The sequence below is a fragment of the Chelon labrosus genome (assembly GCF_963514085.1).
Source record: "Chelon labrosus genome assembly, chromosome: 22".
NCBI classification, from domain to species: domain Eukaryota; kingdom Metazoa; phylum Chordata; class Actinopteri; order Mugiliformes; family Mugilidae; genus Chelon; species Chelon labrosus.
The window spans coordinates 200,316-215,335 of NC_140355.1; the positions used below are offsets into that span (position 1 = coordinate 200,316).

General features: G+C 40.8%; 1 protein-coding gene across 1 annotated transcript in view; it reads left to right on the forward strand.

The window, feature by feature from the left end:
- dqx1 (DEAQ box RNA-dependent ATPase 1) overlaps positions 1–13,582 on the forward strand; it is a 57,914-nt gene extending 44,332 nt beyond the window's left edge. Inside the window, exons 5-12 of the mRNA XM_084572466.1 lie at positions 341–646; positions 896–995; positions 3,509–3,667; positions 4,059–4,250; positions 4,434–4,559; positions 6,381–6,571; positions 7,432–7,622; positions 12,747–13,582. Coding sequence (XP_084428592.1) covers positions 341–646; positions 896–995; positions 3,509–3,667; positions 4,059–4,250; positions 4,434–4,559; positions 6,381–6,571; positions 7,432–7,622; positions 12,747–12,954 — 1,473 coding nt within the window. The 3' untranslated portion in view covers positions 12,955–13,582. The remainder of the gene's footprint in view (positions 1–340; positions 647–895; positions 996–3,508; positions 3,668–4,058; positions 4,251–4,433; positions 4,560–6,380; positions 6,572–7,431; positions 7,623–12,746) is intronic.
- The last annotated feature ends 1,438 nt before the right edge of the window (positions 13,583–15,020 follow it).

A 15,020-nucleotide genomic window follows, 5' to 3' on the forward strand; every position in this document is an offset into this window, starting at 1 on the left:
ATTGACTTTCAGTATATCAAACTCTTTCATGCACGTTTGAACGCCCTTTTTGTAAACATCACCACACTTCCTGCTCTTGTCCGTGTGTGTTAGTTAAGTCTTTTTTTCACTCCAGTCTTCTTTAGTAGCAGTCTTAATCTGTATGTTCTCGTACAATAAAGGCCAATCTGTCTAGTCCCCTGTTAAGTACATACCCGCAAATATACATGCACACAGTGTACCAACACAACAAATAAAAACATGCAAAAACACTTTGCAGGGTTTTCTTGTTTCACTCAATTAATGTAGAAAGTGTGAGAGTGGATCATTTAAAAGATGCATCTATATCTTCTCCCCTCAGGAAATAGAAGATTGTGTGACACTGCTGGAGAAGGAGTCTATAGCTCTGAGTCCTCAGCTTGGCCCTCTCAGAATCCTCCCTCTCCATGCTGGACTGGGTGGGCTGACACAGCGGGTTTATGAGTCCGACCCCAAACCTTCTACAGTTAGGGAGAATGACAGCCTTGAGGGTGTGGAAAGCTCAGTGCCTGGAACTGGTGGCATGGATGTCAAAAGGAAGGTTGTTCTCACTGATACACTCGCAGAGGCCTCCTTCTCCCTGCAAGCCATTCGCTATGTCATAGACACAGGTTATCAACTCAAAACTGTGAGTTTATATTCAGTATAAATGAAATCACAATCTGCAATTTAGTCATGACATGACGTAAATACTCATATTTATCTCTGCCTCTTGTGCTTTTATGATATTTATTCATGGTATTTCCCATTGCATAGTGAGCTAGATCAACCAACTGCAAATACAAAATACAACCTTTTATTTTTTTAGATTTATATTGAAAAGAAATGGCATGTAATTTAAAGATTTCAGACCTTTTGTTTTCATTATCTCTTACAGGTTTACAATCCACAAATAAGGGCAAACTCGCAGGTCCTTAGGGCTATCAGCAAACACCAAGCAGATATGCGGACTCAAAGAGTAAACAGTCACCTTTCAGGTAGGTCCAAGAAAATTAGCAGCTGACTGATATACTCCAATTCAGAAATTAATAAACAATAAAGCTACTGTATTCAGTATTAAAAATGTGTGTCTTAGGAGTAGGAGTAAAAGACAGTGAATTTCATGACATTCGTTAGTTAAGTTTTAGTATTAGGGGTGTAACGGTATTTGTATTCGTCTTTATTTTTTACAATGATTATAAATGTTTTAAGGTTGCAAAACCCCTCACTATACACTTTATACACTTTTCTCAATAACTTGCAAACATACCGCACTTCAGTCACACTGCCAGCGGTCAAAGATACTGTATATGTAAATTTGGCAAGCTGAAGCAGTAAGCATTCTGTACTGTACAAGAGACACCGTAAGGAGGAGATTGATTGACAATGGTCTACAGTCCCTTAGCCAATCAGGACGCAAAAGACAACACGTGGACTCTCCCTTAGCCAATCAGGATGCAGAAAACAATGCAAAATTGCACTAAAAAAATCCGCGAAACTGCGAGGCCGCGAAAGGTGAACCGCATTATAGCGAGGGACTACTGTAATTAAAATGTAGCATATCCCACCGAAAAATGGTCTCACACTTGAACTGATGATGTTTTTTGCGGAACCCTTTCAAAATAAAAGCCCTTATAATTAAAAACGGGAAATAAGACATTGTAAACTTAAAGTCAGGATGAAAACACATAATAAAGATAACAAAATAATTATGTAACAGGGCTATCCCCTTTTTATGGCTTAAACGTAAATTGGGTTAGTTACAAAAAAGAAAAAGTCGAGTCCTCACTTCAATCCAGGTGGCGGTAATGAGCCTAAAAAGCTGCCAGCTAACGCCATTAGCCTACAGAAGAAGAAAAAACAGACGAAGAAGAAAAGTAATTGAGAGTGTAGAGTATAGATGGAGGACCGGCCAAAGACTGTCTGCCGACGATGTTTCATGGAGGTGCGGTACGTCGCTGGAAGCATATCAAACATGCTAACGTACATAAAACGTTATCACCTCGATATGTCTGTCCTGAACGCTGAAGGCAAAATCTTCTTCAATGTAGTGGCTCACAGGCTGGCTGTCTACCTGGATAAGTACCACTACATCGATACCACGTGCAGAAGGCAAGGATTCCAGGCTTCTCTGGATGCTTGGAGCACACGAAGATGATATTGCACCAAATACAAGCCGCCAAAAAAGATGGAAGAGATCTCCATGTCGTGTTCTTGGACCTTGCCAATGCCTTCGGTTCATTTCCTCACAATCTCCTCTTGACGGCTTTTGACTTTTTCAACGTCCCAGAAGCAACCGCTGGTCTCGTCAAATCCTATTTCCAAGACATTCAGCTATGCTTATATACCACAGCATGGCAACGACTATCTATCTATCTATCTATCTATCTATGAGGACAGAAGATCAAACCTGGTCTTCGTCTCCCTCCCATCAGAACTTATATGGACGACATGACCATACTCACCACAACAAAGGCATGCACGAGACGGCTGCTGAACAAGCTGCAAGAGAACATCCAGTGGACCCGGATGGAAATAAAGCAGAGCAAGTCCAGGAGTATTTCAGTGGTAAAGGGGAAGCTGTTGGAATACCGGTTTTACGTAGGCTAGGAACCCATACCAACAGAGTCAGAGAACCCAGTCAAAAGTCTGGGACGCTAGTACAATGCCACACTCAGGGACACAGAACAAGTGGACCAGCTTAAGCAGGACACCATAAGTGGCTTCGAAAGTATCAACAAGACCATGTTCCCAGGCAGACTGAAGCTTTGGTGCCTTCAGTTTGGGCTGCTACCCAGGCTGATGTGGCCTCTTACCATATATGAGGTACCAATCTCAAAGCTTGAGAAGCTGGAGAGGTTGGTCAGCTCTTTTGCCAAAAAGTGGCTGGGTCTCCCCAGATGCTTTAGCAACGTCGGGCTGTATGGAAGAGGCATTCTTGAGCTCCCTGTTTCCAGCCTAGCAGAGGAGTTCAAATGCTCCGAAGTAAGGTTGGAAATGACACTGACAGAATCCCGTGACCCATGCATAGCCATAACAGCTCTTATCTTGGTGACCGAAAGGAAATGGACCCCAACTGCAGCTACCCAGCAGGCAAAGTCAGACCTCACGCACAGAGACATTGTTGGCTTTGCCCCCTCTGCCCATCTCCCACAAACCTCAGACGCATCCTGGTCCTCTGCAAGACAAGCCCGTCACAAGGCCGTTACACCCTCCTAATGCATTTGTATTGTGTTTTATTCTATTTTTTTTTTTTACTTTTATAACATGAGTTGGTTTTCAGTTTTTTCAGTCTATTGGTGTCTGTTCAAAATAAATGAAAAAAGCTAGTTTTATGCATGTGTGAGTTTTTGTTGCTTTTTTCCCGTTGTACCGAACCCATACAGAACCGTGACCCCCACAACAAGGTACGTACCGAACCGTGACTTGTGTGTATCGTTACACCCCTATTAAATATATTAACTGTATTACGGCTGTTAACTACTTGTGTTTTATTTATTGTTCTTGGTAGGGGTATGTCTTCGTCTATACCCTCGGTCACTGTATGAGGAAGGTATGGGGGAGACTCATTGTCCAGGCGTGGTGGAGGAGAACCTCAGCCACTTGGTGCTGCTGCTCAAGAGGCTTGATATTGCTGACATGGGACAGTGCAAATTCCTGGACAGACCAGGTACCTTCTTTGCCATTTTTAAAGGTGAAACTGTACGTTTGTTTTTAAAGATTTAAATCTTCCATTGAAGTGGGTGCTGAGCCGAGAGCTGTACAGGGTGGTTTGAAAGTACATTGTTTTTTTTTTGTCTTTTCATTGGACTTTTTAGGCAATACAAACAACTTAAAACATCATGAACATCACTTCAGCAGGTTCATTCAGCGTGTGCAATGAACTTTGTCCTCTTTGTCATATTGACACTGAGGTTATTGGAGCACAGCCAAGCTGTAGAGAGAGTCTATCATAGTTTATTGAATCTGTCTCTACTGTTGTCCCTTTTTCTTCATCAATCAATAATTTGTGCACAACCTCACTTTCACTCATATTTCTTCTCTTTCTCCATTACTTGCAGCCCCAGAGGCTCTGATGCAGGCTTTGGAGGACTTGGACTACCTGGCAGCACTGGATGATGATGGCAACCTGTCAGAGGTGGGCATAATAATGTCAGAGCTGCCACTGGAGCCACCACTGGCTAAAGCCCTCATTGCTTCCTGCGAGTATGATTGTGTTGATGAACTGCTCACTATAGCTGCCATGCTCACAGGTAATTAAAAAAATCATTTAGCTTTACATTTCATTATAAATGACTACTACTACATCTGCTCACATGCCAATATACAATACCCATGACACATGAGCGATAATGCAGCATGTTCATACAGCATATTTTCATATATGTTTAGTTAATTGATAATTAACATTTCAAATGCTCTTTCTCCTGTTTCAGCCCCTTCCTGCTTCGTGACTGCAGAACCCAGCAAAGAAGAGGCTGCTGTCACACATTGGCGTCCTCTAATGCACACAGAGGGAGACCACATGACTCTCATTAATATTTATAATGCCTTCATAGGGCGTACGTACAGTTTGGACTATTACATATATATAGTACATACATAGATCCCTGACTACCAAGTTAGATCAGATGAGCAAGACTTTTTATTCTGTATATATTGGCCTTGCATAGCCAATCTCAGTTATATTTTATTGTCGGGTCTGTTTCAATAGATACAGAGAAAAAAATTCTTCTGCATGTAATTGGATCGTCCTCAGTTCGAGCAACAAATTCTGCAATGTCTGCTCAGCAACAAGTACTTATAGGGGAAATACCATTTTTTTTACAACCTGGACCTTATTTCTGGCATAAAATACGATTGTTTACTCACCCATATAACTTTGGTGTCATTTGGACAATATTTAGATCCAGCGGAGCACCGCTTATATCCATAAAGTGGGAGTGATTGGGGCACCAAAACACAGCCTCTAAATAACGCATTATCTGCCGCGAAACTCATTAATTTCACCAATATTTTGTTATGATACACTAGTGCTATTCCCCATTGAGTCCGGAGTTACCTGTTATCATCATCCAGGGTCTGTACAGGTTATAGCCTAATAAAATCATTACACAAACCTTCATTAGAAATGCACTACCTCTGTTGTGTCTGTTAAGACTTCTGGGACCATCGGGATGGCATTCTTCCTGAGGTTCAGACGCTGCACTTTCTGGCCTTCTTTTATTGGCTTTGGAGGGAAAAAGTCATCTGGAGTGAAGTGAGCACTGCAAACGCGTACCTCTCAATGCTTCAACTCATATTCGTGTCCATTTTCAGTGCAACCAGCCAGAGCTTGAGTAAGTCCAGGTTGCGTAAAGGAAGCCTGTAGAAGCTGAACTTCATCCAGTTGCTCATTTTGTTCGGACAATTTGGAAATACGCAGAAACGAACCATAGCAGTACCAAATTACAGGTAAACAAGCCGGCCGTTGCAGATTAAATGAGCTGTGCTGTGGCTGTGCGGGGCACTCGGAGATGACATCATCCAGGTCAGGCGTTAGTAGGTCATTCTACAGACCCCGGATGATGATAACGGGTAACTCCGGACTGAACGGGGAATAGCACTAGCACAACAAAATATTGGTGAATTGAACAAGTTTCATGTCCCATAATGCGTTATTTAGAGGCTGTGTTTCGGTGCCCCTATCACTCCCACTATATGGTTATATGCGGCGCTCCGCTGGATCTAAATATCGTATGAATGACTCCAAAAGACACTAAAGTTATATGGGTGAGTAAACGATCTATTTGAGTAAACGTATTTTATGCCAGAAAAAGGGTCCAGGTTGTAAAAAACGGTAATTCCCCTTTAAATGATGTTTCGCTGTCAATGTCTTACAATAAACACAATAGTGGACTCTAAACATCTTGCTTCTGTTACAGTAGCCATTTTGTTGTAAACAAAATCAACTTCACAGGCCTGATGATATGCTGCTGTTACCCTTCTGTCCATCGCCTCATAAAAGCCCACCCAAATGATTTGATTGGCCAGGCATAGTGAACGGCAGGCCAGAATTCCCTTGCTACAATTTTGTGGAAGGGGAACTTTAGGCTGACTTCAAGGCTACTGTATATATGAATAAGACTACAAAGATTATATAGTATAAACAACAAGTGAAGTTATGGGATATGTGTACATTTTCTACATACTGGACAAGGTAATATTAGTTCTTATTGTTTGAACATCAACATTGGCTGCAGTGAAAAACAACAGTGTTTGGATTTTGTGCATGGAATGTGGATGTCATGAAATACAGCTTCATGACCACAGTGACTGATACTAATGACTCTCAAAGTCTTAATAGCTTCTAATCATACACCCTCTATGTGTGATAATTGCAGATAATCAGGATGAGGCCTGGTGCACAACAAACTTCCTCGCTCATTCCGCCTTACGATTGGCTGTGGTGATCAGGGCGGAGCTGCTGGATGTTATGCAGCGAATAGAGCTTCCTGTTTCTCCCTCTGCTTTTGGATGCCAAGACAACTGCACAAATATCAAGCGTGCTCTTATCTCAGGCTTCTTCCTCAAAGTAAGCAACCTGTTTTCATAAAGCTGTGTGTTAATGTAGGCAGTTGCGTTTTCTTTAACACCATGTTTTCGTTCACCTTCATTATATTTATAACTATACCCAGCATTGCGTGATAATTCTGTATTGTTATACATGTATGTGGAATACCTTACAAAATCAACAAACTGATTGTGTTACGTCCCTAGGGGAATTTAGGGACGAACACAGGACAACCAGTGGAGTAGAATCTGGATGTAGCAAGCTTAACAGAATTTATTTAAATACAAAGGTAACTGAAACATCTGCTTAAAGCATAAACAGTGGGGAATGATTATGGTTATGCCAAATAAATGAAAGTAATAAAACAATACTAGTAAGCCAATGTCACCCGTCTCAATAACAATTAAGGTAAGTAATAGAAATCAAAATAACAGTCGAGCAATAATGCTCGACTAGTAGTCATAATAGTAAGCAATACTCATTTTGAACTGTATTTTTAAATACCCTTTTTTTCACTATAGCTGCTAATCAGTGGATACAAATATCAAGTTTGAAGTTTGAGTGAAATATTTACTTGTTTAATCAAACGGAACTTTCACCTCAGTTTGTTTATGTTGTGTGTGGTGTGTTTGAGCAGCATATATTTATTTACCTAAACAGCTGATGTAACAACTGTGCAGACCTTTGCTTGAATTAACTATCAATTAACCTATTTTACACAGACCATGTGTGTGGTGAGAAAAGGCCCTTAATTTTTATGTTATCTACTTTCTGAATCACTTTTTTTTTATTGCTTTTTGCCTCAGTGTATGATTCTGTCTTGAATCACAGTCCTTATGGTCCCCTCCCACATGATTTTACTTCCACGTTCTCTTCCTCAGGTGGCACATGATGTGGATGGCTCTGGTAATTACCTCCTGCTAACTCATCGCCATGTGGCTCACCTTCATCCTTTCTCTTCCTACCTGTGCCGTCAGCCATCCCCAACCCCCCCCAGCTGGGTCCTTTACCATGAATTCACCATCTCCCGCGATAACTGCATCCGCATTGCTTCTGAAGTCCACCCTCAGATGTGAGTCAAGCCAGCAGATTACGGACAATTTAGATGTAGATGTGTGTGTGGGGGGGTTGGGGCGTGTGGTGTATGTTGGGACTTGATTAAAAAAATGTTTTAATTAGAGGCTTTGTAATTAATTAATCTCGACTAATCTTAATGGCATAGCAATATTGGCCCCCAAAAGCAACATTTTTTAATTTAAATGGATTTTAGTGAATCAAATACTAGACACAGACATGACTATTGTAAACTCAAGCTCTTTTAATGTCTGGAAAAATGCATTAAATTACATTTCAATTCAAAACAGTAGAAAAAAGAAATAGAAAATATCCCTGGCCAAAACCAAACAGACCTAAAGTTAAAGCGCCATTTCAGAACAGCTGCTGTCACCTCTTGTTCACTCTGGCGGTTTCTGTGCTATCTGCAACATGTTTTGCATTTAAATGGTACTGTCATGTTGAAGTGCTTCGGTGGTATGCAAACTCTGTTTTGCACAATTTGCACAAAATTCCGCTTTTATCAAGGCTTCCATCAGGTAGTTTTTCTAAATGAAATTTGCCTTCCATCCGTCCAAGCAACATACTTTCATCCGATTCCTCTATTTTGGTAGCGGTTAGCCGAGCTCTGACGTGTGCATCATTGTAATCGGTGTACCAGGAAATCTTGCACTGACAAATGTTCCACGTTGTTTGGAATGCAAACTGCGATTAAATGTATTATTTTTTGTAACGCGAAGTTTTTTGTAATTAATTAATCGCAATTAACGTATTAAAGTCCCACCCCTAATACACACACACATACAGTATATACACTGCCTGGCCAAAAAAAAAGTCCACCTGGATTTAACTAACCAAAGAGTTACAAGCCTCCTATTTGATAAGTACTGCATAGGTGATTATCTTTCAGCTGACAACAAGTTGTTTAACCTCAACTGATGCAATGAATAGCTTCTCTCAACAACCATGTAAAAAGACACATCCCGTGGTCGTGGAAAAGATGTAAGTCTGTTTGAGAAAGGTTGAAATCATTGGCATGCATCAAGCAGAGAAAACATCTAAGGCAGGGGTGTCAAACTGATCCGTGAAAGGGCCGCTGTGGCTGCAGGTTTTCATTCCAACCATGCAGCACCCATGCAGTGGGTGTGGCTGGCAAGTTTTTGTTCCAGTCAAGCAAGAGGACACCTGAAATGACTGCGTGAAGGCAGTTAAGTTAATTGATTGAGCCAAGTCAGGGGTGCTGCTGCATGGTTGGAATGAAAACCTGCAGCCACAGCGGCCCTTTCACGGATCAGTTTGACACCTGTGATCTAAGGAGATTGTAGAAACTACTAAAATTGGGTTAAGAACTGTACAACGCATTATTGAAAACTGGAAGGATAGTGGGGAACCATCGTCTTCCAGGAAGAAATGTGGTCGGAAAAAATCCTGATTGATGGTGATCTGTGATCACTTAAAGGGGTCCTAGAATCAAAACCACATTTACGTTGTTCCTGTTGAATTTAGGCTCCGAGTGGTGTCTAAGGACCACACCAAAAACTTCACCGCCTTCTCCAGCCTGCTTTCGTATGCAAATTCAAAACTAGAAACGGCCGTGTTGAAATGGGCAAATCTGAACAGAGCTCCGATATTACGTAATAGGCGCCCAGCCCTTTTGGATACACCCTCTCTCATTTGCATGTTCCAGCCCACTGTAAGGGCGGAGGCGTTAGCTAGCTAGCCCCAGCGACAGCTAACCGCAGTTTCTGTCAAGAGGGATACGGTATGTCGGACTATGCGTGTAATGTTCCAGGATGTTTGGGGCAGGTCAAGACTCTACACAGACTTCCCCAAGAACTCAACTGTCAGCGGGAATGGTTGATGTTCATTTACAACCGCGTTCCACAGAGCTTCAACCCGAGGTTGGTAGTTTGTTCTGCCCACTTCACCCCGGAGTGTTTCTCCAACCTCGGACAGTATCAAGCCGGCTGTGTCGCCGGGATAGCTCAGTGGGTAGAGCTGGCGACCCATGTGCCGAGGATGAGTCATTGTTGCAGCAGTCTAGGGTTCGAGTCCGACCTGTGGCTTTTTGCTGCGTGTTATCCCCTCTCTCTCTGCCCCCTTTCCTGTCTATCTTCAGCTGTCTCTATAATAAAGGCAACAAAAAGCCCCCAAAAAATATATTTAAAAAAAAAAAAAGTATCAAGCTCTAGCTTCAGCCCGGTGGATTAGGCCAATCATCTTTCAGGATATGTGGGCCAATCAGCCTTTGGGTAAACTGGCCAATCAGCACGCAGCTCATTTCATTATTCATGAACTTGCTGAGTGGGCGGGAAAAACAAACTGTTTCATTGCAGGGCTTATTTATGACCTTGTATTAGGCTCTCTAGCAGTGCTCCTGGGGCGTTTTCAGACCCACAAATTTACATATGCCATTATTTAGGCTCAAAGATCAATTCCTAATGGTCAAAAAATGTGTTCTAGGACCCCTTTAAGCGTTTGGTAAAATCAGATCAAAGAAAAACAGTAAAACTCAGGGCTATGTTTAATGATCTGGGGTTGCTGTAGATGCTCAGGTCTAGGTTCAGCAACATTATGTGCCCAAAGAATGAGGTCAGCTGACTACCTGAATATACTGAATGACCAGGTTATTCCATCAATGGATCATATTGCAAAATGACAATGCCAGGATTCGTGGGGCTCAGATTGTGAAAGAGTGGTTCAGGGAGCATGAGACATCATTTTCACACATGGATTGTCCACCACAGAGTCCAGACCTTAACCCCATTGAGAATCTTTGGGATGTGCTGGAGAAGGCTTTGCACAGTGGTCAGACTCTCCCATCATCAATACAAGATCTTGGTGGAAAATTAATGCAACACTGGATGGAAATAGATCTTGTGACATTGAAGAAGCTTATTGAAACAATGCCACAGAGAATGTGTGCTGTAATCAAAGCTAAAGGAGGTCCAAGTACCTTTTTTTTGGTGACAACTTTTTTTTGGCCAGGGAGTGTATACACACACACACACACACACACACACACACACACACACACACATATATATATATATATATATATATATATATATATATATATATATATATATATATATATATATATATATATATAGAGAGAGAGAGAGAGAGAGAGAGAGAGAGAGAGAGAGAGAGAGAGAGAGAAATAGATAGATAGATAGATAGATAGATAGACATACACACTGCCTGGCCAAAAAAAAAGTCACCATCTGGATTTAACTAAGTAAATAGGTACAAGCCTCCTTCCACATTGCAGAAGCTTATCGAAACCACGCCATAGCGAATGCGTGTTGTAATCTAAAGCCGAAATATTAGTGTGTGTGACCTTTTTTTGTGGCGACTTTTTTTTGGCCAGGCAGTGTATATATATCAAGCGAACTTGAAGATAATGTAATGCCTGGGGAAAAAACGTAAGCCTTTGAGCGACTTTGACAGGGGATAAATTGTGACAGCTACAGTATATATTTGGCTCACAACAAAGCTAAAAAAGGTATTTCAGGCAAATTGCTGAAAACCTTAATGCTGGGTATGATAGAAAGCTGTCAGAACAAACATTGGATTGATTACCACAACACGGTATAGAGGTGTTTTAAGAACATTTATTGCACTAAATGTCAATAAAAATAGAAAGAAAAAGAAAATATCCCACAGCTATTTGACATTTCTACAACATACGTAGCTGTCACTATTCACTATTCAAACCTTATCTTATGTTTTCATTAGTCTCAGATGTTCTGTGACACTGACTTTTGGCTGTCTGATCATCCAACTCAAATGTTAGATATCTCCATACACAACTAGTACCATACACACCAGTACCTTCACATTTTTAGAATTTTTACAGTAGCTTTGTGAACAGCTGTGAAATTAAGGAACTTTTAGTTTGGAACTTGTAGTGTCATTTAGAAGATATAAGATAATATAACCTCAGCCTTATGTCTCAGCATGAGGTTGATTTTACAAGTGTACTTTCAATGTGTGGAACAGTTAAGAATAAGAAATTATTGTGGTGAGGTGGTTAGCACTGATGCCTCACAGCGGAAAGGTCCCAGTTCGAATCCGTGGGCCAACTGGGTCCTTTCTGTGTGCTCTGGTTCAGCAGCAATAAAAATACAAACTATGGGGGAGACACACAAGAAAATCTATACTACAGTATTTACAAGTAAAAGCACACTGTAGTAAACACACTTGTGTACCGTATTTTCCGGACTATAAGGCGTACCTGAATATAAGCCGCACCAGCTAAATTTTGGGGAAACTACAGATTGTGCCATATATAAGCCGCACCCGACTATAAGCCGCACCCGACTATAAGCCGCTGGTGTTTTAATGTTTAATTACCGTAAGGGTTTCTTCTACCACGGAGGGGATTGTCGGGACAGAAATGACCATTTATTTACATTTGACAAACAAAATCTTTCGATCAATCAAACAAAAAATCAATCGATCAAACTTTCACATCTTTGACATTACAAACAGCATTCGTGCAGTGCACAAATAATACAACGGTGCACTCCTAGCGCACTTTCTGCAGTCATAGTACCATAGTAGTGCAGTTTAACAAAAAACAAAGCTTACAACGCTTGACGAGGCAATAACGTTAAATGGCTAAATTTAATTTGTTTGTAAAAGTGCTTGCCTGTAACACGGCAGCAAAAGTGCAGTAACCCGGCTGCTCAACTAAATAACCAGCATCTTTTTCGAAAACAGCCAACACAGCAGTAAAGGTGCAGTAACACGATTTACTGTATCAAAATAACCAGCCTGCTATACCAGAAAAGTCAGTTCTTAATCCTCGTGTCATCGTCTATGACATGATCAAAAATCCATCCGCCGTTGTATAAGCCGCAGGGTCCAAAGCAAGTGACAAAAGTAGCGGCTTATAGTCCGGAATTTACAGTAATTATTAACAGTGGTGAATTAAAATGACAATGATATAGAAGAGTAAAATAGTATTACTTTAATGAATACTATAGCATATAAGGGCCACAAATAATAGTGCATCCTAATTAATTTCTGCTCCTGATGTGTCATCATTCCCTCTCATCTCCTTTGTAGAGTTGTGGCATTCTTTCTTATCTTTTGAGTTTGACCTTAGCAGTGATTTATGGTCTCTCTGTGTTAGGCTTGTGGAGCTGGTTCCCCAGTATTACCTTGGAAACCTGCCCTCGAGTGATGGTAAGGAGCTGCTGATGGAGCTGAGGCAGAGGATGGAGCCTCCATCATACACGCAGGGCGAGGCATCACAAGAGCAGACCAGGGCTCACAGAGACAGTAGCACACCAGGAGAGGCTCACAATCAGTCTAGCACTGAGCTCTGTGTCGTCCAGTGAGACAGAAGGTGAAGCAGAGCTTCTCAGGAGAGCACATGGCTGTCACGTTGGATCTGAGATGTGGTACTTTTATTATCTGTACCATTTGTCTGTATCATTTTATATAATATCATTTTAATGTGTGATTTTAAATGGACATTCCCCGGAAAACACTAACATACAGCAATGTATTGTCTTTGATAGACATTCTGTAAAGTGGTCACACTTAGTCATTTGCTTGTTTTGTTGTTCTCTGTATTGATGTTATTTAAATGTTATAACACTTTTTTATTTAATAAGGGATTGCTGTGTTTCTACTAAATAATACTGTCAACAACAAGAATTGTATCAACTGCAGAATGTGAAATACTTTACCAAACCATCGACGCTATAGGCAATATACACACTCTTTAAATGAGACATTGTGATCTTTAACTTTGATGCTATACCCATGAATAAATGGGTTCTCAGGGCTCACTATGATGACATACTGTAGCTGTAATGCACAGAGCTTTTATTTTCAGCTTGTTAATACAACTTGAAAATGATTGGCTTTTCTGCTATAATCTTCCTTCTGCCTTTTCCTTTGTAATATGTGTGTCAATACAGAATGAGCTTCAAATAAAAGTGTGGTTTTTCATGTTTGAAATATCCGAGCAGAGTGATTTTTCACTTTATAGCTGTCTAAGTATCTTTAAAAATAGCGGCTGTGGCTCAGTAGGTAGAGCGGGTTGTCCACGAACCAGAGGGTTAGCGGTTCCATTCCCGGAATGTGCCACGTGCCGAAGTGTCCTTGAGCAAGACACTGAACCCACAGTTGCTCCCAGTGTGTGAATATGTGTGTGCTTGTGTGAGCGAATGGGTAGATGTGTCTGTGACTGTAAAGCGCTTTGAGTGCCATTTACCATTGCTGTGTAACCCTAAATCTAAATCTAAATAATAAAGGTAATATATCGATTTATTTCCCAGCACTCCTAATTTGTCGTTCAAGACAAAACAAAAACAACAGTAAGTGAATATTTGGCTGAATAGTTTTGTTATGCTCATGCCAGGATCTTAAGAGCGGCAGGGCAGTCTTCAGTTGGGCAGGTGTTCTTTACATACAAACGCGCGCATAGCAGTATCACACATCAGAGATAGCCTGCAGCAATGGTGTTAAGAATTCTTCCAAGTTAGGACATTTATAGATTCATGCTTTTATTTTGAAGTGGACGTTTTACTTTGAAGGCATTTTTTTGCAGTTCCTCTTCCTTTCCTCACGTTCTTCATCCGACAGTGGTTTGCATTCACTGGATAAAAAAAAATAAAAAATTAGACACCTTATCTCGTAAAGAGAAAAGCTCTTGTAATTACGAGATAAGATAAAGAAAAAGGAAACGTCTGTAAATCCTCTCTCAGTGGCAATGATGACGCTATCGCAGCTAATCTGCCATTACTTCCTCCTCGGTTTGAGACACTGGGAAATATTAATTTCTTATTAGTTTCTTAAAAATGAGGATAGTATTAATAGTAGTAGTATCAGCTAAATTGGGCCACTTTTTGGTAAATCGCTTGGGACAATAATACAATACCATATATGCCTTTTCCATGTGTTTTTATGATTAATAATGACTGTTTTTGATATTTTTGTGTTGAAATTATGTAATAAAATATAATTACTTAGGCCCTACAGTTCTTGAAACATCAGCTGTGCCAACTTTCTTTGCATAGGCAGTTTCAGGTAAAATGGGCCAGCTGTTTCAGGTACAATGAACCAGTCAAACTGCAAAGGGAAATAGTAATTTATCATCAATTTTCAAAAACACAATTGCTTATACAGCCACATAACATTTAAACTGCATTAAACAAACATGTGTGGCATTAAAAACAAACACATTTTGGGTGCAAACCCACATATTCAAATGTGCAATTAAAAAAGTCCATTTTGGAACAGCATAGATCAGTGAACTGATGTCAGTGCTTAATCAAAGGTCACTTGCTGGACATCACGTTTTGTGAAGGGAAACCCCCTCTGCGCCAAGGTCTTGAGGGTGGCACCAAGCTCCCTTTCCGCCTCCTCTGGAAGGTAGGCCTTCCGCCCTGACGCA